Genomic DNA, 26340 nt, shown 5'->3' on the forward strand with positions numbered 1-26340 from the left:
ATCCAGTCATGTTCTACTGCTGAGTCAGCAAAAACGAAAAGCAATTTGGCCTGGAATGTCATTAAAAGGTCATAATTAGTGAAAGTTCAAGTGATGTCCGACCTCCTCTGCATTGAGAGGCTCTGTATGGGGTGTTATCTGTGTCAAAATGACTATGACAATGTACACACGCGTGCATTCATATGCACATTATAATATGCATGCCAACATGCATATGCACGTTACAATATGCATGTCAACATGCATATGCACATACAATATGCATGTCAACATGCATATGCACATACAATATGCATGCAACATGCATATGCACCTTACAACATGCATGCATGCCAACATGCATGTCAACATAATATATACACATTACAACGTGCATATATACACGTTAAACAATTATCAAGTCAATAATAATTACATATAGTATGCATGTGCATGTATACTTACACATTACACAATATGCATGTATCCGGATATTGATACACTGTAATTTTGTAGGCAGAAAGGGTGGAGTCTAGATTATGTGGTCATTGGGTCAAAGTGCAAGTGCTCATTATATATGATAGTAGGACTAGCACAATAAATTTAGTTGGCGCGAGTAATCTTGTCAGCCATTTATATCACAGCTATAACTAGCTAGCTATAGTCTGATACACTGTCGGTACTTCTTCTTCCTTATTTTTCTCGCCTCCAGATTTGGAGAGTAGCCAACGAGGGCAGATTATATTTAGAAGCCCACTCTCCACGTGTCGGTACATGTGGAGTGGGCTTATATTTTTACCGCGCATGCACAATCAAGTCAAGATGTCACACCTACTAACAAACTAATTATTGCGGCGTCTTTTCCAACTCAAATTGGAGTCTTGTGGAGGAGTCATCCACAATTAATGTTGTGTGTGCCAATGAACCAGTCTACCAATCATTATTATATGGACATGTATATGCATATTATTGGGTGTAAGTGTATAATTATGCTGCCGGAGGTATAATTATTGACATCCCATGCATGCAGCATAATACTGTAAATGTGTATAATAATTATATGCATGTTGTAATGTGCATATGCATGTTGCATGCATGCATATTGTAACGTGCATATGCATGTTGTAATGTTCATATGCATGTTGCATGCACATTGTAACGTGCATATGCATGCACATTGTAACGTGCATATGCATGTTGACATGCATATTGTAACGTGCATATGAATGCACGCGTGTGTACATTGTCATAGTCATTTTGACACAGATAACACCCCATAGCTCTGAGGCAGAGGAGGTACGACATAGGTTGACCTTTTGCTAATGAGTTACTCCCGTATTGCATTCCATGCAGCATGACAGGATGTCACGCCCACATGATATTTGCGTTGACTCAGCAGATATTTTATGCACTGTCAGCGCTATTTTACTGTGCTTTGTGTTTATCTCTTCTGGAGTCTCTCCAAGAGGCTTTTTCTACTAGTCTATCAATCTTAGTATCTACTATAAGTGTTACATTTAACATAGGAGCCATAGAAAGCGCAACAAACTCTTACACTGTAAGTTTATAGCTCATTTCTTCAACTATGACAATGCTATTCATTTTTTTATGTCACAGGATATAGCTAGGCATTATTTATAACTACTGTGGAGTACTATGATTGTTTGTAGTCTTTTAGCTAGCTAGGAGAGCAAGTTTTGGTGGTATGCTTCCGTCTTCTTTCTCCGTACACTCACAACTCCTCCGTGAAACCATAGTGAAACTTGATGATAAATTATGACGCGAGGCCACACCTCCTCCAGGTAAATGTGGGCGTTACATCCTGTCATGCTGCAGGAATGCAATACAGGAGTAACTCATTAGCAAAAGGTCAACCTATGTCGTACCAAGGGCGTATACTCTCGCGTGTAAATCAAATATACCACTCGAGGCCATTGTTTAACTATAACTTATAACACGGGCACGAGGGATGTATGGAATATATTGCACTGAAGCACGAGGGCGTAAGCCCCGAGGGCTGAGTGCAATATATGCCATGCATCCCGAGTTCACGTGTTATAACTAGTTTATATCCCGAGGGCATAGCAACATAACACTGTCTTAGTAACACAATATAAACTGCACAAAAAGATGACAAAGACAACTCTAGACACAGCTCCATCTCTTCTCTCTTCTAGACGCCAGTATCTGCAGCGTATAAGATTGACATGACCGACCAATGGATTGACACAACATTGTTTGAGTCCCAACGCTGAAATCACTGCAAAACAGCCCCACCCCACTTCTGGTGCTGCAAAACAGCCCCACCCCACTACTGCTGCAAAGAAACAGCCCCACCCCACTTACTGCTGCGAAGAAACAGCTCAGTGTTACTTCTGCTCGAACAGCCCTCCACGGTGGTCGGCATCACAAACAAGCCAAGAAGCTTGCCTCTACACTGCTGCAAAACAGCTCAAGCCCCCAGCAAAAAGAGCTGCTTCTAGTGCTATGGTGAAACAGAATTGACATGCATAACGAGGTCGAGAACTAGGTCTAGGAACACAGAATCTTCCACAAAATGAACCTTGGACAATTTTAAAACCTGCATGGTTAAGGTTGCAAAGAAGAAGCTCCAGTCCAGCAGTGCTGAACATTCCTGCATGGCTTTACTTTGATACTTGTTATTTATCATGATAATTTTAATAATTGCGTTTTGTGGTTAGTGCATTATGACTTAATTTGCGGTTAGTACATTATGACTTTCAGCAGTGCATTATGCCGCATATTGCACTTGGCAACAACGTAGCAACGGGATATAAGTACTTATGTTATAGATAGTACATGGGCATGAGGTATCTATGTGTTATAGTGTCCCATATCACGAGGGATGAGGGACACTATAACCATAGATACCGAATGCACATGTGCTAACTGATTTAGATCCCACTTTTCATTGGCTGCCTCAGGCAAGAAGTGTATCTATAAAAGCAGCAAGCCTTAGCAACAGCTTTATTTTTGAAAATGTCCTGTTTTGACAAGCTAGATGATTTCTGCTTCTCTGCTAAATAACCTTTCATTGGCCTTCTTCAACATTGGAATGGAAAACTAGTGACTCCACCTTGTGCAGGAAGCACTCTGCAACAAATGAGCCCAGCCTCCTCTTTTCTCTGCACTCATGCAAGCCCCACCCCCAGCTCAGTAAACTGTTCTGATATGTACGGCTAGCTAGCAAGGAACAGCTTGCAGCAATGCTACAGTGCACTATCGTTCCCAAAAAGACACAGGAGTCTACTGTTTGAAACATGGCTGCAGGATAGAAACAGAAGTCAAGCAAAGTTGACAAATGCTACAAGTTGAAGACATGCTTTCATGCTTGTGACAATGGACCCAGAACTGTTATAATCATTGGCTCTTAGTGTTCCTCGTAGAGACAAGAAAAGATACTGGTGAACCCTACCATCAACCCAGCAAACGCTATAGAAACTGGTAGTGAAAAAACTGAACAGCCATAGCTAATTATCATGCAGCTATAGCTATTATCATTTCTGTGCATTCAAAAAAATTATACTTGTACTTTATATACCCTCAAGCTTATAATTCCCTGGGAAACTATGAGATTATAATTCCCTGCTAAACACACACAAGTGGGATCTAGGTTATGGTTAGAACATGGGCATGAGGTATCTATGTGTTATAGTGTCCCAAAGCTCGAGGGCTTTAGCCCGAGGGATGAGGGACACTATAACCATAGATACCGAATGCACATGTTCTAACTGATTTAGATCCCAAAACCTATTGGATACTAGAAATGCACTAGCTTAGCAACAGTCAACCTATATAAACAGCCAACCTATAGCAACTGCATCATTATTCTTTTGAAAACTAATATCTGAAGTTGGCATCTCTGTGTCTCTACTAAATCTGTGATCTCTATTCAAGTCAACCCTGTTCTTCCACCTCAGTTTGATGGACAAAATTATAGTCCCAGCTCCTCCCCCAGTTTTGCAGCAAACAAGCCCAGCACACTTCACAAGAAACGAGCGGCTCGTACTACTCTCACAAAGCGAAAGGAAGACACCTATAAGCTATAATTTGCAGCAAGCAAGCCCAGAAAATGAGCGGCTCCTATACTACTCTTGAACAAAGCGAAAGGAACTTTAGGAAGAAGCCAAAGCTAGAATCCCAGCACTTCCATACATCCAGCTCCTCCCCCATGCAGCCTTGCAGCAAAAAAGCACAGCACACTGCCCAAAAAACGAGCGTCTCCTACTACTTTCGAACAAAGCCAAAAAAAGAAACTAGAGCTTCTCTCTTTCATTCTATAGTTCTGTTATTATAATTATTACTAGACAAAGCATCTAGCTACAATATGTTATTACATGTGTATCTTCTTGTAAATCACAATACAATGTACAATGTTGTAGTTTGTAGCCCAGAGCAATCTATAGTACCGGTACTATAGCTCATAGTTCCCTGCTAAATACACTCAAATGGGGATCTAAGTATTAGTTAACCCTTTCCTTGCCATTCGTGAAATCTGGAACAGGAGCGTCTTTAGGTCGATCAATTAGTGTGGATCCGGCCTCACCACGCCTCCAAGTCATTCTATTAGTCTAGATCCGGCTAGCAATTCTAGCTGGGACTCCCAGTTCTAGCTCCTTTTGTTTAGCGTGTCAGAGACTGGGAGAAGATGATTGGCACTCCCTGGCTCCTTTGGATGTACAGCTGTCCAGATCCCTAGAACATACCCTCCATTCTGACGAGTTATCAGTGCATAGGGTGCTTACTAGATTCTTGCCAGCCAGTACAGTTCAAGCTACACACAGCACCGCTCAACTATTCTCTACCCCATTATCTAGCTAAATCTGGTCCAACTAGACAGCAGACACAGCTAGTTAATTCAGTAAAGCCAGGGGTAGCCCTACTTCTACGGTTGTTCAGTACCCACGGTAACAATTCCTCTGGGCTGGGCTAACTAGTTGAGCCACGCCTCCCAATTCTCAAGGCTAGGTACATGTCTCTGTCTAGCTGCTTCTTCAGCTTCTTGCTCAGTTTTGTGGCTTAGAGAAAGGCCAGCTACTCAGGGGGAAGAGTCCAGATGAAAGTCTGGCAGCCAGGTGACGTCCAAACGGTCAGTTATTCTTTCCACCAACTTTTTAATCTAGTCTAGTCCTGCTTGCACTGCTACTACTACTGCTGCCTACTGCTGCTACTCTTCCTAGCTAGTCAAAGGTTTCTTTTTTTTTTTTTTTTTTTTTTATAACTACATATGCACAAAGAGACATCAAAGCTTACATCAAAGGACACAGATTTTTAGCCTACTTGACTGATAAGGCGGTTACCTAGACTACAGTTTGTTTGTCAGGGAGGAGCTCACATACAACTTCATCTAATTCATCATAACGATTCCTTACCCATTGTTGTAATTTCTACAACAGATTGCCAAGGAAAGAGATAATTACAACAGAATTTACAACAGAGTGGGTTAGGGCCTCTCATATACAACTGAATTCTTTATCACAATTTTATTAATCATTGAAATAATACCCCTTTCCTCCCCTCTCCAAGGCCAATTTAGACCAGGAGAGTACCATCTAACAAAAATCAGTCACACAGCACATTAGCTAGCACATGTGTGTCCGATAACAGAGTGTCCTTTGCATATTCTTATGCGACAGTGGGGACATGCCATTGCAGTGTGTTGCTGCTCTCTGCTAGGGATCTTCTCCCGAACACACACTTGACAGCGCCCACGAGACACTCCGACACTATTTGCACTCACACGTGCGCCCTGTGATGGGGGGAAAACGATATTTAGACTGGCCAGACCTGAGGCACTGCTACGAGTACGTGGCACACCCAATAGACTATGAATTAGTTCCAATCGAAACCCTTTCAAAGGCATGGCCTTTGAACCCACCCTGACACAGTTGTGCCTGTATAGAATGTATGCATTATTCACACTAACGTCAAGGAATTGAAAGAAAATCCTGAACCAATACCGCCGACACTTTCTATCGTACCCATAGGTTTTCCTCATACGCCCTGTATTGTCAACTCCTCCCATGTACATGTTATATGCAGGGAGACAGGGGGGGACACTCTGAGAGCGTAGGGTACCGTCTTTGTGCATTCGCATTACAGTGTGGGGCATATGGTCAGGGAACACATTTGTTGCAAAGGACACAACTCTACGGTCGTTAAACATAGAGTAAGAAATATCACCAACAGTCATGGACGTATAGTCACCTTTGTCGAGTACCACATCCTTAAGACTTGCTGGGAAACCAGCAGCATTCTTCAAAATTGTGCCGACAGTAAACACATTTTGCTTAGCCAACTCTTCTATCAATGGACCGGACGTGTAAAAGTTGTCCATGTACACAACATGCTGATGACCATAAAAAGGAGTGAGTAAACGATGGACTACATTTTTCACAAGCCCTTTCACAGCTATCTTTTTCCCAGAGGAATCGGTGAGCTTACCACTGTATACATCAAACACACAGAGATACCCACAGCATGAACATGAGCAGCACCATACCTTGAACCCCAGTTTAACAGGCTTCTTGGGCATATGAATTTTCCCGCTTTTACGACCCTTGTACTTTATCATCATCTCATCAACGGAAAGCTCCTGACTGGGATTATACCTCATGAAGTAGTTGGCTTTAAGAGTCTCTAAAACAGTTTTTAGCTTGCTAGTTACCTTACGTGCATCAGTGATGGACGTATTGTCCTCACAGTGCAGATACCGCCATAAACTTTGGAACCTTTTGAGCGACATTACATTGCTCACACATTGTACACCTAAAAGGGGATCCTTGGACCAGTAGTCCGTAATTTCAGGGAGCCTATGAATGCCCATCTCTAGTACAATCCCCAAAAACACCCACAATTCGGCACTGTTTGTAGCTGACCAACCCTTAGCACCACACTGCCTAGCGTACAGGTTGGTCTGTTCGGCTATGTACTCACACAAACTATCGGGCCAAAGTAACTTAACAAAATCTAGGCATGGAGTTACAGACGGATCAAGTTGATCGACAGGACCGACCACACCGCCAAAGACGGGGTATCTTCCTGTGGACTTAGCTTTTTGGAGTCCATTGTCCCTCGCCAGCTTCCTCCGTTTGGGAGTCGGAGCCATGCCATCGACCATTTCGTCATCATCCTCCACTGCAGCATCTGCACGGAAACAAAGCATGAATATCATTAGAGTACCACAAGAGTGCTCGCCAGTGCAGGTGGGGGACAGGCTATGAATGTCATTATGTGGGCGTACCACACGCTAGTGGTGCTATGAATATCATTAACTACTGGGGGGGGGGGTTAGGGCGCATAGGTACAGTACAGCAGAGGAAAAGGCTCGTCCCCATCAAAGGCTCGTGGGAGGAGCCCAACAAACCACAACAACCATGAATGTCATTACGTGGGCGTACCACACGCTAGTGGTGCTATGAATATCATTAACAACTGGGGGGGGGGGGGTTAGGGCACATAGGTACAGTACAGCAGAGGAAAAGGCTCGTCCCCATCAAAGGCTCGTGGGAGGAGCCCAACAAACCACAACAACCATGAATGTCATTATGTGGGCGTACCGCACGCTAGTGGTGCTATGAATATCATTAACTACTGGGGGGGGGGGTTAGGGCACATAGGTACAGTACAGCAGAGGAAAAGGCTCGTCCCCATCAAAGGCTCGTGGGAGGAGCCCAACAAACCACAACAACCATGAATGTCATTATGTGGGCGTACCGCACGCTAGTGGTGCTATGAATATCATTAACTACTGGGGGGGGGTTAGGGCACATAGGTACAGTACAGCAGAGGAAAAGGCTCGTCCACATCAAAGGCTCGTGGGAGGAGCCCAACAAACCACAACAACCATGAATGTCATTATGTGGGCGTACCGCACGCTAGTGGTGCTATGAATATAATTAACTACTGGGGGGGTTAGGGCACATAGGTACAGTACAGCAGAGGAAAAGGCTCGTCCACATCAAAGGCTCGTGGGAGGAGCGCAACAAACCACAACAACCATGAATATCAATATGTGGGCGTAATGCACGCGTGTGGTGCTATGAATATCATTAACAACTGGGGGTTAGGGTACAGTACAGTACTGCAGTCAAGGCGACGCCAAAAAGAGGCTCACACAATGTAGGAGGAGCCACAAAAGGCATGCACATGACGCCTCCGCCAAAAAGAGGCCACATATCGTTAGGGCATCACAATGCTGCCTCCCCAACCACTATTTAATGGTGCAATGACACAAACCTGAATCACTCTCCAGATCTGTCTCAAAATCGTCATCACTGGGCTCGTCATGGTCATAACAGACTTCCTGGTCCTCCTCAAGCTCTCTGACAGTGTGCTCAAGCTCGCTGACAGTGTCAAGGAGTCCAATCAGCTCCATTTGGATTCAAAAGTTTTGAAAATTAATGTACAGTGTAGAGGGGTTTATGACGGTAAACCTCCCGACTACGAGGGCGTAAGCCCGAGGGAGAGGTGTGGTTTACTGTCATAAACCCCGAGGCACTGTGCATTAACTGATATATGTCTCATCTGATTGGCTGACTGGTTGCTATGCATCCAGCTATATAAGCTTGCGCATGGCTACCAAATAGAAACACTATTCAAACAAGAAGACAACTAGGAAAAAGAGAGCTCGTCCACACCACGTACCATGCAGGGCTCCAGTCCACACCTTGCGACAGAATAATATTATGAGTAGCCAGCCCCTCCCTCCAAAGCGACCGGTACAGAGCCACTCCCCCTCTCTGTGCAATTAGTCAGCCCCTCCCTCCATGCACCTAGTACTGCAGCACTGAACCAGCCAGAAAAAATAACACAGCTAGCTCTCTTTGGCTATGCCAGGCTAGTAAGCAAGCAAAGGTAAGCTTAAAATAGCCACTCCTATATTATTATTAAACTGGCTTCTTTTTCTTTGAATACAGAAGCTGAGCAGACCTAGTTCAGTGCTAGTCTCATGAATCAGCCGCCGTTCTTTTGGAACCACCGTCTGAGCACTCTTGTCATCGTTTTATGTGCCAAGACGGAATTCCGTCTTGACCAATCAAATTGCAGAAGTCCAGTCAGGTGATGAACTTGGAGGCAGCAAAGAACTGCACTTTGCTCAACGCATTTGGATAATCATTACGCATGCATTACGCATGGTAAACACTTCATACTTAGAAGCTGCTACGAAGCATAGAGATGCCTTCGCTTGGCAATTTGTATAACAATTAGGAAATATGTGTGGGCGTAAGATCACGATTTAATTACATTCCATTGGTTTTGTGAGCAATCAACATTCCATTTTGAAATGACTTCATGACAAGAGTGCTCAGACGGTGGTTCCAAAAGAACGGCGGCTGATTCATGAGACTAGTTCAGTGCGTGCAGTGCTAGTGAGCAAGTCTGCCTGAGCCAGCTAGTCTCCCGGAGTGTCTCTAAATCAGCTCCTTCTGCTAGCCTCGATCCCAGGCCGAGTTTTCGCTTTTATAACGGTTAGGCGAACAACTGGGCCTGGTACTAGTTGTCTGCGCATGCGTCAAATTTTCATTGTATATTTGTGGTCGGCAAAAATATTTAATAAATCAATAATAGAAATTTGTACACAGAAAATGCACAGAGTGAGTATACAAAAGATGCACATAGGGAGCTGCTTCACAAAGGCCTGGGGAGTTGCCAGTTGTGCTGCAGCACAATTACAGTGACCCAGGGCAACTTCAGGATGATTGAATGCCTTCAAATTACGTTTCAAAAAGATTTAGCAGGCTGCTGGACTTCTCTGATTCTAGGCCCCAACTCGTAACTCATTGCTTGAGAAAACGTAGATTCTCTTGATGTCTCTGAGCTACCCAGCAACGCTCGAATGAGCAGGTCATACTCCAGTCCTGTGTCTGTGAGTATAGGACAATATTAAAAGAAACCAAAGACGGTTAAACCCTTACCTCAAACTGTCCAGTCTCGTCCGTTAGTATAGCCAAGAGGAGCACTGTTGGGACAGCTGGATATTAGCCATTGCTCCTGTACAGAGAAGTAGACATTTTAAATACGTGTAGAAATTTCTCGGTTATAGTGTCATTGTCGACGAGCTGATGATGGCAGCACCAAGTTCTCTAGCTCACACTCTTCACTTGATCCACCATATTAATGATGAAACTATAGTCTACCTACACATCGGTAGATCTTGCCAAACATGAACAAGACTTGATAGCATAGCCGGCCATAGGGCTAGGGCCCACACAAAAATATCTGACCTTAACAAGCTTGACAAAGCTTTATACCTCTTCCCTTGTTGTTCAGTCTTCAGAATAAGCTTCAGAGAAGAGAGAAGCTTCAGCTAAGAGCCATTCCAATCGATTCCAATAATGATAAAACGGGAACTGACTTCTAGTACACGATAGTACACGAATATAAATGTCACGAAAGTGAACGAGAATATCCATTCGTCAGAATCTGACGAACGACTGACGCATGCGCAGACAACTAGTACCAGGCCCAGTTGTTCGCCTAACCGTTATAAAAGCGAAAACTCGGCCTGGGATCGAGGCTACTCCTTCTGCAAGCACACAGCAGAATTTTTGATGAACTAGTCTTACAGACTACACCCGACTCTATGTGTTTCATTTATGACATTTTGTTTCTCTTGCAAGACATTTCATTCATCTTCATTCATCGAAAACACCATTATTTTTATTTTAGTTGCATATGCTTGAGGTGCCAATTTATGAGCCATATTTTCCCTTGTAGCCCTGAGGTGCCAATTTATGACAGTTAAACCCCACTAGACTACATGGCAAAAGTGTAGTAGGTGGGAAATATATATATAACAAGTGCAAAAAACATTTTGTGAAAAAATGGGGAAGAGTAGGGTTGGAAGAGCATGTGCACTGAAGTAACAAAAAGTTCGAAAACAAGATTGTGGGTTGGTATAGTCTTGCATGCTCCAACTAGTTGAGGTGGGGCACGGTCTTTAACAGTTGGGTCCAGCACACTTCTCGTTACACCTCTTTCTTTATTTGAGACGCTCAATCACCTATTTGACCATCAACTTGCATGTGTTTCTACATAAGAATGACGTATTTGAATGAGGCTATTTCAAATTAACGTTTCTTTCTGTTACAGCACCGAAACACTAGGTGTAAAATTAATATTAAATTTGAGACTCTACAGATGAGTCCTGCCCACCCAAAACTCGAAGTAGTGCTGGACCCAACTGTTAAAGACAGTGCTGGAGCATGCAAGACTATACCAACCCACAATCTTGTTTTCGAACTTTTTGTTACTTCAGTGCACATGCTCTTCCAACCCTACTCTTCCCCATTTTTTCACAAAATGTTTTTTGCACTTGTTTGTAAAATTGTTTCACTGCATGCATGCGTTATTTTATAAATAGTCCTGGGAAACCACGTACAATATTATTTTAAGTAATTACGTTTTGTGTCTATTCTAATGGGCGTTTCTTTTAGGGTTACCCATTTTGTTCACATCCTTTTGAGCAGCTCATCCACATGCAACCCTACTTCTCACCATAATTTTTTCACAAATATTTTTTTACACTTGTTTGTATCTACACTTTTTTCTTCACAGGTACCATTTATCTATGGTGCTAGCTAGATCAAATATCTTCAGTAAGTGGCAATCCACCTTTACTATGATAAAAAAGAGCTAGATCTAGCTAACTGTACTGAATTTTTATTTGCACTGTTGCAGTTTGTTCTGTTATGATAATTTTCATGAAGTTTTTTGGTCTTATGCTTGCAATAATTTATTATCACAAGCTAGCTCAGAGCAGGCGCGCTCAGAATGCAATGAAGAGCTTCACTTGCGAGCATTAACTGGAGCGGTAAGAATCGACAGTGCAAAACACTACTGTTGCTATAGACCTAACTGCTCAAGTGGTTGCTAAGATAAGAGGGGTGTGGCCATGCTGTCTGCTATGTCTGAGCATGCTCAGTAGGAAAACAATGGCGAACTGACCTCTGCACCTAATAAAGAAGCCATAACTTACACCCTAGCAAATTTAACTTCGAGGGAAAGCGATTAGTTCTGGACGTACCCAAGGTGCAGGTGACAGAGGACACTAATATGTGTCTAGTTTGTGCTGTGGAGCTACAGTTCTCTAGATTATCTCGCGGAAGAACGTGAGGAGAAGATGAACAAAAAGCTTATAACTTTTTCATACAATGTTCAATTCAGTTCATATTTCACACAAATGTCACAAATGATATGGGCAACAGATATATAAACTCAAAATAACTTTGTCTTGCTTCTTGGGTGAGATCCAGAGGGGGCCTTTTTGCTGTTTTCGACCCAACCCTACTATTAGCACTACCGTGCTAATGATTATACTATCCGACTAGAAAAACATTTGCAATGTGAAAAATTGCTAGGATTGGCCAGGGGAACCACAAAAAAGCGTGGGAACAAGAAATCAGACGAGAGCATAACTCCAATCCGTTACAACGTCAATCACATGTATACTGGTAGTTTTCCCATGTTTTCCCAGCCAATATGCCACGCAATTTTTACTGGTGGAGTGATGACCAATCCCTATATATATTTATTATACATTAGAATGTGGGGCACATAATCATGATGATTTGTGATGAATTGATGTTCCTAATACATGTAGTGTAGAGCAAAGGTACACACAGTCCATCCATGCGTAGTAACATGCACGGACCGTACTGGTGACTGCATGGAATGATGTGGTGGATGGAAGCTGATAGGTGGATCTGGAACACAGTCTATTATTTAATATACTATGTATTGTACACGTTCATGACGTTGTAACGGATTGGAGTTATGCTCTCGTCTGATTTCTTGTTCCCACGCTTTTTTGTGGTTCCCCTGGCCAATCCTAGCAATTTTTCACATTGCAAATGTTTTTCTAGTCGGATTCCCTTTCTTTTTCAGTACAGTTTACGTATCATGACATACATAAGTGGAACGTCAAGAGGCAGTACAAGAAGAGAAGACAGGACTAATCAGATATCTGGACTAATAATTATAGTATAATGAGTAATAATTTATTGCTTGATAATTATTTTGAATTTGCGAATCAGTATTAAATGACAGCCATTTTAAGAGCATGATATCTAGCCAGTGCATATAGCATGCCTGTCAGAGAAAGGGAGCTAGAGCTGAACAGTGTGAAGAAAAGGAACACCTCAGGCTCTGGAAAAGCACTGCTGCACTGATTTTAGGCGCACGGTTTATTAGCCACGCCTATCTATTATTATTGGCCACAACACAATTGCTGAGTCATTAAAGATGGCGGAATTGTCTAGGTAAGAGAAATAGAGACTGAGAGGTCTTCTGCCTCGTGGAAGCAATCGCAAATCTGAAGAAGCGCTTTGTAATCCAGGTTGTAGTCGTTTGGAAACCCTGTGCAGAATGTCCTGGAGATGGCTGTACTTGGAGTAAATGCTGGGCAAGAAACTTACTTACTTACTTACTTACTCACTTACTTACTTACTTACTTACTTAGTCAGTCAGACAAAGAGCGGTGAAACGTCGAAATAGTGCAATTTTTAAAATGAAAACATTCATTCATTAAAATGTTTATGGATTATGAAATGAGAGATACAAAGAGAGAAAAGGCTAAATAAACTATCTGTTCAGCCAGTTTCTTGATGTGGCCTTTCCCTGCAGAGATAGAACAGTTTGAACATGAGTCAAAATAATTGAAATATTGCTAAACACGGGCAAACCCACTGCCAATCCTATGTAAAACCTACTGGTTTTACTAATACCTTTAGCTTTTTTTTCCCGCCCTATAGGGTCAAAAGGTCATATTAATCACATGCTTAGAGGAGTAAGAAGTCGAGATCACGTGCAAAAATATTACACGTACTAGCCTCGAATCCAGGCAGATTAATTGACTGTGACTGCATGTGACTGTGTAGATACATGCAGGGGAGCTTTGAAGGCAGAGTGTAGATTCCAGTCGATTGAGTTCAGAGCAAGTGGTAGAATTCTCCAATGTGATAATTAGTGCATGTAGTGTATGTCTAGTATTCTGTGGAATGGCATGAATGTTCAAACATGCATGGATATACAGCCAAGTCATTGCTTGTATATCTTCCTCTGCATGCAGGCTCAGACCCAACCCAGTGGCCGCTAGAACCAGAAGAGCTGGAATCTTCTTCCTTCCCTTCACACCTCAACTTATTTTGGACACAGTGCACAATAATGTTGATCACTCTTGTTTTATTTACATGTACATGTAGTTGTGCCAACGAGATAATAATCACTATAATTATAGTTACTGCATGAGACTATAATAGTGCATGCATGAAATATAAAACATGACATAATAGATGATAATTATAGTACATTGTATGAAGCTAAAGTTTTGTTTTACTTAGTCTTGCCTGAAGTTTTTCCAGCCCCTTGATGTATGCCATCAGCTGTGGGTCACTCGTAGAAGACTCACCACCACCAGAACCAGGCAGAGACAGTGGATTCACACGTTTTGACTGTGTCTTCTGTCTATTTGGCTTAGCCATCTTAGTTGGTTGAGAGTCAGTTGTCGACTTAGAGTGAGATAATACACGTCGATGCTTTGATGACGTCACAATTTCTTCCGAATTTTTGGATGATCTATATTTTGAACTTCTGTTTGGCATAGGAATCCCCTCGGTTTGAACACTTTGCCCATGAGTAGTACTGCCGACAAAAGTCGGAGCCTGAGTCGATGTTTTTTTTAGGGGAGGTTGACCCGAGAACGGCAATAACTGTGGTTTGTATGCCCGAGAGCTGCTTATTTGATCCTTGATAGAAGTACGAGGTCCAACAGTGCTTTGAGGAGGTGAGAAACCATACGTGGTGGCTACAGATGGCGAGGCTGAGACTTTGCTCATCTTTGCCCGAAGGTATTCTATTTTTCTGCGCCTGACATACTGAAAGCGTAGAGTGGCCAACACAACTTTGGCGACAATTTTAAATCGAATGTAGGGACGGATGACTTTTGGACGGATGGCTGTAAATGAAGATACCTCTATAGGGGCACCCATATCCGCCATCATTTGCAGAGCTGCTTGCTGGGTCTGGTAGAAAGCATCAACTTGACAGAAAAGATATCGCTTTTGGAAAACAAGAGCTTTGCGGTGTGACTCTGCCTGTCGGTACTGGGCATAAAGACGAGCAATCTGTAGATATAATAATTATATGAAATTCAATTTTCACAGTCTTACTACAACAATTTCTGAAAGCTTAGAAAGAGACCTTTCAAATGGTGTTAATATTTGAGAGATAAAAGTATTTGTCAGACATCTATACCTTGGAGTTTGCTTGCTCAATTGACTGCTCATAGTTGGTGCCTATTTCAGATATCTGTAGTGGTTCAAGGATATAAACAACATTACCAATCAAGTGAAAACTGGTCACTGATCCATAGTAATAAATATCTGTAACAGATTCACAAATGTTTTGCATGACTGTGCATGAGGGACCCTCTGGTGTACGAACAGTAGCGGTATGAATTTCCCGCTCCGTAGTATGTACATTGAATTGTTTTCGTCTTGTACCGTTGCTATGTTGCACATTACAAGTACGATTTTTTGCATTAGAAAGCACCGCGGGTGCTAATGCCTCGGTAGCTTTTACATGTGTATGAACAAGTTTTGCTACGGACTCTTCTGAAAAGGCTGCAATGCATTCCAAGTAAGCAAAACTAGGCATAACTCGAGAACGAAGCTTTATTTTGCAAATCCACAAATACGAATCCAAGAAAACATGACTAGTATAGAAGCCTATAGAAACTCTTACTTGCACTTCGTTAATCCTTGAGCAGCTGTGATAGCTACACGCATGCACGCACGCACGCACACACACTACCGTATACCTCGCTCGCGCATGCGCACCGAGGCATAACTATTAGAAAACAGTACAAAGTGACAAAGCTAGCCACATCTAGCTTATGTAGATTGGTAATAAAGGCGCCACAAAAAAAATTCAAAGTTTGGGACACAAGTAGAACAGACAAAATACAGCCTCTATGTAGAGTGATGGCCACGTTGAAGTTGCAGGATAACTAGCTTTGATGGCACACAAAATAAGCCAAGAAAAATGAGATTGTTCAAATGGCACTAAGATTATAGAGTGGTGCCTTTATTAGACGTTTTACAGTAGCTATATATGTCTAGCTTACGAACTTAGAGTTTTAGATCTACAACAATCACAGGTTTCCACTCAAATTATGATGCATGCCAGTCCAAATGTTGTTTGAGGTATGGAGCACTTATGATACAACAGAGCAGAGACACTTTGCCCAGTTTGTCACCGGCAGCCCCAGACTACCAGTTGGAGGTATATGCTGGATCAAGCATCTAATTTCAGATACTAAGGCCATGCAAAGTCAATTTGTAGTTTCTCAGGCCCTCGTGCTTGGAAATTGGCAGCTTTACAATATCACGTGACCTCAAATTAAAGGCACTAAAAGAAAAGAAAAGGATGGTTTTTTGGTCACGAATATGATTATGACAAAAATTAATTAGTAAAAATTATGCACTTCCGCTTATTGAGGAAGTTAGGGGTGTGTTTTCAATTAAAATTCTATAAATATCATTATCATTAAAATCCACTTGCGGAATAATAGCCTGAGAAACTACAAATTGACTTTGCATGGCCTAAGTAGCTCTTACTATCATAAGGTGTTGTGATTACATCAATTTCTGTATACATGTATGTCAAACGATCACTTGAGGCAGAGAAAGAATATTGGTACTTATTACTAGTTAGCTAGCTAGAATAATACGTGAAGATCTCAGAGTTCATAGAGACGGTAGAAGGGTTGTTTTGCGCCGTATCAGTACTCCGCACGTACTGTAAACGAAACGGAAACTTTATATTGACCGTTATACTCTACGTGGGTACACTGAGTGGATTTCTTATAATATCAACTTACAGCCACATCACTGGTAGACCTCGGTGTGTGTGAACTTGGTTGACCAAGAGCACTAGAAACAGGTGTTCTTGCCAGGTGCTATAATTATTATCACAAACACAGAAGTATTGGATTATTTGTTTATCAACAATATTATTGCCCTTTGCAGCTCACTTGGAAGTTTTTGGGCAATAGTAAATTGCAAAAAAACCACTTGAGATAATTGTAACAGTTTACATAAGTAAACCTCAATACTATAGAACAAGGTACAAAGTTTAAATTTTGGAACAGATCTTTATGTGGATACATACATCTGGCTATACCTACAGTATATTCAGCATAAACTACTAGTTGGGTAACCAAGAAAAACTAATCCTTATTAAGAGGAGTTAAGTGGCGTATTAAGTGGCAGAGAATTGGAGACTGGTTCAGCAGCAGGCTGTTTCTCAGTCAACAATTTTAAGATCGTTTTAGTTTAGGTAAGTTATATCGTAATCAAGCTACCCCTAGAGCCCAAACTTTGTACCTTATAGATAGAGATCTGGCCAAGTTGTGGTTTAGCTGTAAACTGTTACACTTACCTCAAGTGGTTTTTTGCATTTTACAGTAATATACTATTTGCCAAAACTTCACGTGAGCTACAAAGAATCATGAGCGTGAAAAAACTACAACAACAAAACACAAAGATCTAGTCTATTCCAAAATTTAAACTTTTTTCCTTGTTCTATACATGTAGTATTGTGGTTTACTTATGTAAACTGTTACACTTATCTCAAGTGGTTTTTTTGCAATTTACTATTTGCCCTAAACTTCCAAGTGAGCTGCAAAGGGCAGTAAGTATGACTGTACAAATACCTTCCAATCATTGACTTCTTTCTTTAGTCCTCTAATCTCTCTTTCCAATTGTTCCTTATCAGCTTTCACAGCATCAAAAGATAAGAGATGCAATTGCTCCTGTGTGCAAGAATGAGACAGACGTGAAGTCGATAAATTCACTTGTCAATAATTATGACGTTATTGCATGAGTATATGCCTGAGTGCAAAATTCCAGACCACTAATTACTACACTCAACACTACCTGTGGGAAGCTGCACGAGTGATAATGCAATAACTGTGATTTATTGCGTGAGTCACCGTGTAAGTATTTCATACATTGCAGGGTTTCTTCTAAGATGTTGCACACGCTGACTGGACTTGTTATCGGCAGGAAAAACTATGGCTTCACTGTGCAATATTTGCAATATGGGTTTCTTAGATATTTTACCAAACATGTAACAGGAGCTGATACATGTTTGCACCGTGCCATAACTACGTAGCTAAATGTAGTCCAGATGCTTTCTGGAGATGCATTGCCCCACCCAATATTATCCTACTCTTTGTTGGCTTGATATTACAAGTTTCAATGCTATGCAACAGACTACATACATGCACGTACACGAAAATGTCAAAACAACTAATAGAAGTAGCTTACTTGCTGAAGGAGAGTTTCCATAAGCTCTCTAACGCCCGAACCCTCTGTCACCTGAAGCAGCAGGAAAATATGAAATGCTAACGAACAAAGATCACATAAAACTATGAACATAATTATGCTAACTGACTAAGGAATTACCTTACGGACAGTAAAATAAAAAGCCGGATGATATCCCATAAATTAGATGTGGGTAAGCTCATGTACAAACCTGTTCACTATGAGTTGACCTGAGCAGCTTACTCCTCCTGAGCTGGTCTTGGAGAGAGGAAACCAACTGCCTATGATTAAGCTCTGCCTCTTGCCTCAAGCCATTCAAGTGAATCTGATCTTGTTCGTTCATCTGAAACATCAAAGGTAAAGTTTTCATGGATGCCGTAATTATAGAGAGTGTTCAAACAAGTATAAGAGGCAGTGTAAGATAGTTATTATCATGTAGAAACTATGTTGTGTAATGAGATATATCGATCTGTCTAACCTCTAGTTTTGACTGGAGGTTCCGATTGTCTCTCTGTAAAGTTGCTAGCTCCTCACTGAGGGTGCTCAGTTCAGCCAGTCTTTCCTGATATGACTCCAGCTCTCTCTGGTGGGTGGCCAGTCGGTCTTTGAAGGCTCGCACTTCTCTATTGGCTTGGGATGATAACATCTTCTCCTGTGAATGTCAGAGAAAAAGGAATCTGGCTAAGCACAATATAACATTTCTACAACAAGAACACACACGTAGATCAAAAATATAGCATGCAGGGAACCAAGATTAATTAATACTCCAAAGACGGCACACTACAATTTTGCTCCACTGAACCATAGATTGAAGAGTTAGAGGGATAGGAAACGGAGTGGTGCACGTGATGATTTTACATTGAATCTGCAGTGGAGCCTCGAAAATTATCCGCGCTACGCCCTATGAACGAGGCTATTAACCATATTTTTGCCGGGTAACTCCCAAAGCTGTGTTTCCTCGAGACATCATCTCTTTCAGCAACTTATAACACGCCTAGTCCATGAGCCACGTGTAGTACTTGCTAATGACTGACCACACCCAGTAAAAAGAGACTTTCCAATAAAGTTATATGTTCCCAAGGCTGTTTTAGAGCTATTGGAACATGTAACGTGTAAGCGTGCTGGTTATGACTACTACAATAGGTATAGACCTTGAAATATAAGTGAGTTGCACGGACTAAGCACAGTTACTTGTAGTTTATTATGCACTGAGTGTAGAAATAGATATTGTTGTGATGGCCTCGATTAAACCGCAGCGTAGCGCGGATGTTACTCGAGATACCAACCGTTTCCTATCCCTCTAACTCTTCAATCTATGACTGAACCAACACACCATCTCATTATTTATTGACTCAACTATAAGAACATTGATATGATACTATAATATAAAATGATATTATGACTTTGTGCCAGAAATAATAAATAGTATTGACATTTTATATTGACGGTAAATGTTACATGAGCGGACACCTAACAGCTACTGAGTAACAAGGTCCAGGAGCATTAGTTTCAGTTCGTTGACACTCGCACCAAAAGTGGCCACCATGGTGCTTGAGGGAAGATGATTCGATACTCTCCAGACCATGCGCTCTACGAGAACAGTGGTAGTCGAGAAGATAAGATCTCTGCATGTTACACCGAGAAAGAACAAAGTTGAAATACTAGCATTTTGTAAAAATTCCCTATCACAGAGAATGATGCATTTACTATACGTATAGCTAAACCCTACAATACAATGCACACGTACATGCCTAAATTTGATAGTTAAGTGAGCATTTACCTCTACTTCAAGAGGAGAAGGATGGGTGGAGCAGAGGTCCGTAGCCTTATCACCATCCATTGTGCTATTGCAAGTGGAGTTACGAATCTCAACTTCACAGTTATTGTAAGCAGTCACTGGGTGATGAACTTGGGAGCCAAGACTAACAATTTTAGACTGAATAACACTCATAGTTTAAACAATCTGTTGGATCTTAACTTCAATCAAATTCGTCACATTTTCAACTTCTCTCATCATGTGCAAAGAAATATTCTCGACAGCTCTTTCATTGAGGTCTACTTGCTCACTGATGTTTTGAAGGCTTTCATTAACAAATTCCATTACATCATTTTCAGCTTTCTCCACTTCTTTCTTGCAAACATCAACAATATTTTGTACATTCGTATCAACATAAGAAAATATCCGTGTGATAGCAATCTCAGTTTCAGACTGAAGAGCTATAATAGAATCTTGAGTTTTCGAGTCTACAGCAGCCACACTATTTGATGTGGTTAATTCCAGTTGCTCCAGACTATGCTTCAACATAACATTATCATCCTCCAGTGTTTTGATTTTTGCTGACATGTCATTGATAACAGTCGTTTGATAAGCATTCAACGAAATATCTAACACCACAACAAGAGACAGTGTCAGTATTGCAGCAGTTACTGCAACATATAGGCATCTGGGGGAGTGGCGTTTCTCGTTGAGTGAGCAGTATTCGTACGATTTCTGATCCATTTTTGAGTCCAGTCTGATACCAACTACTTGCAGCACTCTTTATATAGTAGCATTTGCTGAGCACACTGCATGTGAACTGTTTATTTATACATGTGAGTTTTAGCTGGGAATTCCCTGGGAATTTACTGCATGACTGCATGTGCTTCATGACAACACATAACTACATTCATGAATGCACACTTAATTATTATTACAGCAGGCTTGTTTTATACCGTGACAACACTTAACTACATTCATGAATGCACACTTAATTATTGTTACAGCGGTTGTCATATCTAAAAGCAAGACACAGTAGATTATTTATTGTTCCATTCTAAAAAGTGGCAAAACAAAATAATAGAAACATCATTTTGAGCATACTACACACTCCAGTTCCTTTTCACTATCGTAGGGGGGACAAGGCAAACTGGCGCAGCTAGCTTCAGTGTGCCATAAGTCAGAGGCCTCCATATGACCAGAAGAGCCAGGAATAGATTCCATACCTGCATCGACACAGATGTACATCGTGCGATAATTTGCAGTTCCTTCAGACATAAGATAGCCAATGTATTCTCTAGACCAGTCGGTAGGGCAAGATGTCTTAGCAGGAATCATGATGACTTCAGCACGTGTAGATACTGAGCAAACAGCACAGGGCACATTTTCGTTAACAGTGCCGAGAAATACAGATTCGTATTCAGCTCCATACATCAAACTAGCTCCCTGGACGCCAGCCTCAAATGGGAGCGTGTACTCTGGATCAGTAGGCATACACAGATGGTTGGAGCCACCACCTTGTAGCATGAAACTATTGCCACCAACATAGCCACTGTAAACTAGAGTAGTTCCATTCATATCAGGGCATGAACTGTTTCCCCATCGAACATATGTTGTACGCTGACTACTAGAAATCTGATCAGTGAGTTTGTTCTGATTTTCGGTAATCCGTGATTCAAGGTTCTGAACGTCAACTATCGTTTGAGTTAGCTGTTGATCATCATTCGATAACAGCTCCTGAAATGAGAGTAGGGCAGACTCACTACTGTTAAACTGCACTCTTAATTCGGACATTCCTTTTTCAAGAAAAGCAATGCGATCTTCAGCAATTCTGTAATAAACCACCCCAAATACAATGATAGCTACGAGACACAGCACAGAAATCAGTGTAGGTATAAACACCAATGCCCATCGTACACACTTTGCACACACAACAGACGTGCTTGACTTGCCACTAAAAGTAACATTTGATTCGTCGATTCCAAAAAAGTCTTCCTTTTCAGAACCCATGGGTTAGAGAGAGAATTAGCAGCTACGTATTAGCAAAACAACATGCAGACACACCCATGACACCCACACTCCCCCATAATACATATATGTTTATTGTTAACTAGTCCATGTCCATGATTACTGTTATACATGCATGCAATCTCAAGAGTGCATGTGCTGCTTACACCATAGGACATACACAAAGCTAACTGGTAAACTACCAGCTACGAACATAAAAGCACTACAACTAATAAGTACATGCATGCAGTTCGTGTGATGCTACTCACAATGGACACGACACTTAACGCTACTACTTTGAGCACACTACACACCCTAGTTCCTGTTCATCATTGTAGGGAGGACAAGGCAAACTGGCACAGTTGGCTTCGGTGTTCCACAAGTCAGTAGAATCCATATGATCAAAAGAGTTAGGAACAAAACCCATACTCGTATCGACACAGATATACATCGTGCGATAATTGGTAGTTCTTTCAGACATGATATAGCCAATGTACTCATTTGTCCAATCGGCAGGGCAAGATGTTTTTGCAGGAATCATAATGACTTCAGCACGTGTAGACACTGAGCAAACAGCACACACAGCATTCCGGTTGGCAGTACCGAGAAACACAGATTCGTATTCAGCACCATTTATGTTACTAGCTCCCTGGATGCCAGCCTCAAATGGGAGCGTGTATTCCGGATCAGTAGGCATACAGAGATGGTTGGAGGCACCACCTTGATTCCCAAACCAATTACCACCAGTATAGCCACTGTAAACTAGGGTAGTTCCATTCACATCTGGGCACGAACCGCTTCCCCAACGAACGTATGTCGCACGCTGACTTGTGGATACTCGATCAGAGATGTCACTCATACCCTGTACAAAGTCAGCTCGTGTTTCATCGATCTGTTCTTGAATCACAGTTGGTACAGTAGTTGACATCTGTTCCTGAACAGAAGATAACATGGACTGGGTCTTGTTGATTTGAGCATCCAATTTAGCAGCACTTGACATCTGTGCCTCAACAGAAGATATTAACATGGATTGAGTCTTATTGAGTTGAGCTTCCAATTCAGCAACTCTTTCCGCAAGATCTCCCACACTTTCAGTAATAACCAGTCGGTAATAGAGCACTCCAAAAACAACCACAGCAGCTACACATAACAGGGCAATGAAAACAGCCAGAAGCATCACAAGACATTGGCAACACTTTGAACAGCGGCTCTTGGATTTACCGTTGAATTTACTGTTGAAAGTCACATTTGTCTCGTCAATTCCAAAAATTTGTTCTTTGTCAGACACATCCATGGTTCAAAGTTAGAGATACAACATCTACACAACTTGCAACACTGACACACCCATACACATGTACATATAAACAATTCATGATTTAGTAGAGACAACATGCAGACAGACAGACACACTTCATGATTATCATTAACATGCAGGTGTCAATAGGGGTGGTTAAATTACAAAAATTACAATTGTACTTGACACATTTAACAAAACAATTAATAAAAAAGTTCACATGCATCAACCATACAAAATTATTTCGTTCGTATCATTGAGCAATTAACCATCTTAAGCACACAACAGTGTGGCTGGTCACATGTTCGGTAGCCACTCAATGTGCAGTCACAAGATACTTCGTTGCTCTCGATTTGAGTCGCATTTGTCAGTACAATAGAAGTACCATCACGTATCAATTCACAAGAATACTCAAAATTCTAGAAAACAAAGTGAAAAAGCAATAAGATATGACACCTAGCTGTTAGAATCACTCGGGTGCGACTATTAAACAGTATAAGCTAACACATAATGGACATACAATTATGTGAACGAATGCACTGTGCCTATAGTCTCCGTGGTAACACAAAATAGGGGTTCTCTATATATATCGTATTTGCGTGATCAGAGGCCGTGGCTACTAAATGTTTCATTTTGCTGGAAAAGAGCTACAGTATGAGAGAGGCGTTTATTACTTGCACCCCGGCAAATTCATACACCTTTAGGTTGAATTTAGGTTGCATCAAAACTTCTTTCTTACTTGCACAAAGTAATAGTACCTATAGCTATGTAAATGTATCAATAATTATGGCTGCCATGTGAGGGTCAGAGTTCACTGAGGCTACTATTTGACAGCAGTTTCTATTGCACTGCTATTCTGATCAAGCAAATACGGTTTTGGCACATATCAGAAAATGTAGGAGATTGAACTATATCTCTATAGTTATTATGATCAGGGAACAGCACAGCGGTAACATATTATACGATTTGGACACATAAATATGCACACCTTATTCCATTGAACCTTTTTAGTACTGCAGATGGGAAACTCCCCACGTGTTTGTCTTGACGGAGCTGTGCAGTTAGATTCATTGTATCGAGTTTGCTCACAAGACACATTTTCTAATTTAGAAGTTGCTTTGCTATCTTCCAAAACGTTAGCACTGTCCACATTTGATTCGACGACATGCGATTTTAAATTTGATTGTCTGTCCTGAACTGGAGCCGCAGTAACAATAGCAACAAACAACAATGCCCAAATAATAGTTCTAGTCGATACGTAATGATGACATGCCATTGCTAACAATCGATGAACAACTTGTTGTGAGAGGCACAATACTATTCAAACTCTTTCTGCTGACTAACTTTCAAGCACCAATTATGGACTTTGCTTCCGTTGAAAGAGCTTATAAAGCAATGCATTCTGAAAAATCTTCCATAGCTTGCAAAACAAGTACCTGGGAATCACCCTCCAAATAGTTCCAATTGCACAGCAAGTGGGTATCTACCTCTTGTACACAGTCAGTATTAAAGGAGAACTGCTTAGTTAGCTATATGAAGGCATTTGGGACATTCCTTAACAGAACAGACATTCACGATTCCCGGTATAATTGCCCTTGCATAATTATTATCAATAAATTATGTGCAAGCGCACATAATTAAAACTACAAAAGTGGTGCCAATCTTATAGTTAAAGCTATATAATTATCTGGCAGTAACAATAGTTATTATGTAACAAACAGAGATGACAAATTGCGTAATACCGTATAGTGCGAAATTTTCGAAGGGCTTAATTTTCGTGGATTTCGTGGGTTAGAATTCTACACGAAAATTAATTCTATGAAATTGTTCTTTAATTAGAATTACCTGCTATAACATGCAAAGATTTAAAGGCGTGGCTTCCGGTAAGCAGTCATTCTGCGAACATTGTGCAACGAAATGGCTTTTAGAGACCAATCCACAAAATATAAGTGCCTCGAAAATTTCGTGCTATACGGTATAGAACATCGATCCAGCGTTTTTTCATTTCGAAAAAGACAGTCATGTCATGACAAGCAGGACTGGTATAAACGATATACTCTCCTAAGTTAAAATTAATATGGAACAGTCATAGTCACAATGACTACATTGTCAAGTTAAACAGTTTTCTATCAAACTTTTCTTTTAAAAGCACATGTAGGATCAACCAGTGCCAAAAATCCAATCCAAAAATCCAATTGAATATTCATCGTTATACCAATGATAAAACCGTGGAATAGAAGTGACCAGAAAAAAAACTTGATAAGCTTGAAACAACGGCACTCATTTTCAATGAAAACCGAGACAAGAGAGCAGATGAACAGCAGCACAATAACCAGATGCCATATTAACATCCCAGACACAAAGAGAATACCATAATAATTGTAATAATTATTACAAATATTATGGTATTTATTGTTGCGCAGCATCGCAGGAAAACAAAATAATTACCAGAGAATGGAAGTCAACATTCCAACTGTCTGCTTACGATTGTTGCAAACTCTGAAACACATTTAGTCTGATACATGTGACTATAGCCGATATACATCATAACTCAAAGAGAGTTTGACAATAAATTGGAATATGTGATGTGCTTGCATAAGCTAAATTACAGGTCATGAATATCAAACTTGATTTATTCTGTGACGTTATTATAATTATATGAATAAGCCTTTAAGAACACGTGCATGTGCACATGCATGCACATTTCACAATTGCTATCTACAATGAATAATAGTCAGGTAACAGGTGCCAGTGAAGTCCCCAGCAATAGCCCGCTGTCTGTCTCCGTCTTCGCCAGGAAAGGTGACATCACAGTCACACCACACATGGTCACTATCCTCCTGTAGCGTCAGACTCTCTTGGTACTCGCTGAACCTCCCCAACGGCTGAAAGGAACATTCACGCGAGAGAATAACCTTCCCCTACAATGAACGGAAGTATTGATATAGTGCATA

The 26340-nt window shown here is 41.2% G+C and overlaps 6 protein-coding genes across 8 annotated transcripts in view; 1 reads left to right on the plus strand and 5 right to left on the minus strand.

Annotated features, from left to right (window-relative positions):
• The window catches only part of LOC135347803 (uncharacterized), a gene marked incomplete in the record, with an annotated part of 825189 nt that overhangs the window by 87069 nt on the left and 711780 nt on the right, over positions 1–26340 (minus strand).
• The window catches only part of LOC135347834 (uncharacterized), a 160759-nt gene that overhangs the window by 54332 nt on the left and 80087 nt on the right, over positions 1–26340 (plus strand). The window lies entirely within an intron of this gene.
• Positions 5192–8415, minus strand: LOC135347875 (piggyBac transposable element-derived protein 4-like). The gene is made up of 2 exons (XM_064545982.1): positions 8239–8415; positions 5192–7146 (listed from the first exon to the last, which is right to left on the minus strand). Exons 1-2 carry the CDS (start codon positions 8375–8377, stop codon positions 5579–5581), a joined length of 1707 nt encoding a protein of 568 aa, XP_064402052.1. The 5' UTR covers positions 8378–8415; the 3' UTR covers positions 5192–5578.
• LOC135347790 (uncharacterized) overlaps positions 14191–26340 on the minus strand; it is a 45905-nt gene continuing 33755 nt past the window's right edge. The window contains exons 26-32 of one of the 3 annotated variants that reach the window (XM_064545839.1): positions 18808–18981; positions 18541–18672; positions 18333–18383; positions 17717–17815; positions 16883–16960; positions 15256–15309; positions 14191–15125 (exon numbers count right to left, since the gene is read on the minus strand). In XM_064545839.1, coding sequence (XP_064401909.1) covers positions 14322–15125; positions 15256–15309; positions 16883–16960; positions 17717–17815; positions 18333–18383; positions 18541–18672; positions 18808–18981 — 1392 coding nt within the window. In that variant the 3' untranslated portion in view covers positions 14191–14321. Of the gene's footprint in view, positions 15126–15255; positions 15310–16882; positions 16961–17716; positions 17816–18332; positions 18384–18540; positions 18673–18807; positions 18982–19681; positions 19955–20109; positions 20906–25998; positions 26308–26340 lie in introns of those variants that run through there. The other 2 variants (XR_010398548.1, XR_010398549.1) reach the window with 2 other exon arrangements.
• Positions 21031–22165, minus strand: LOC135347954 (short-chain collagen C4-like). The gene has a single exon (XM_064546102.1). It carries the CDS (start codon positions 22093–22095, stop codon positions 21175–21177), a length of 921 nt encoding a protein of 306 aa, XP_064402172.1. The 5' UTR covers positions 22096–22165; the 3' UTR covers positions 21031–21174.
• Positions 22213–23461, minus strand: LOC135347943 (uncharacterized). Its single transcript, XM_064546085.1, has one exon. The coding sequence runs from the start codon at positions 23384–23386 to the stop codon at positions 22385–22387; it is 1002 nt and encodes a 333-aa protein (XP_064402155.1). The 5' UTR covers positions 23387–23461; the 3' UTR covers positions 22213–22384.

Source organism: Halichondria panicea, chromosome 14 (genome assembly GCF_963675165.1).
Source record: "Halichondria panicea chromosome 14, odHalPani1.1, whole genome shotgun sequence".
In the NCBI taxonomy this organism is placed as follows: Eukaryota; Metazoa; Porifera; class Demospongiae; order Suberitida; family Halichondriidae; genus Halichondria; species Halichondria panicea.

Excerpts from the sequence above, each read along its gene's own strand:
- LOC135347954 (XM_064546102.1), bottom strand. The coding sequence starts at position 22,095 with ATGGGTTCTGAAAAGGAAGACTTTTTTGGAATCGACGAATCAAATGTT.
- LOC135347875 (XM_064545982.1), bottom strand. The coding sequence starts at position 8,377 with ATGGAGCTGATTGGACTCCTTGACACTGTCAGCGAGCTTGAGCACACT. Across the intron at positions 7,147-8,238 it reads AGATCTGGAGAGTGATTCAG|ATGCTGCAGTGGAGGATGAT; the intron begins GTTTGTGTCATT and ends GTTTCCGTGCAG.
- LOC135347943 (XM_064546085.1), bottom strand. The coding sequence starts at position 23,386 with ATGGATGTGTCTGACAAAGAACAAATTTTTGGAATTGACGAGACAAAT.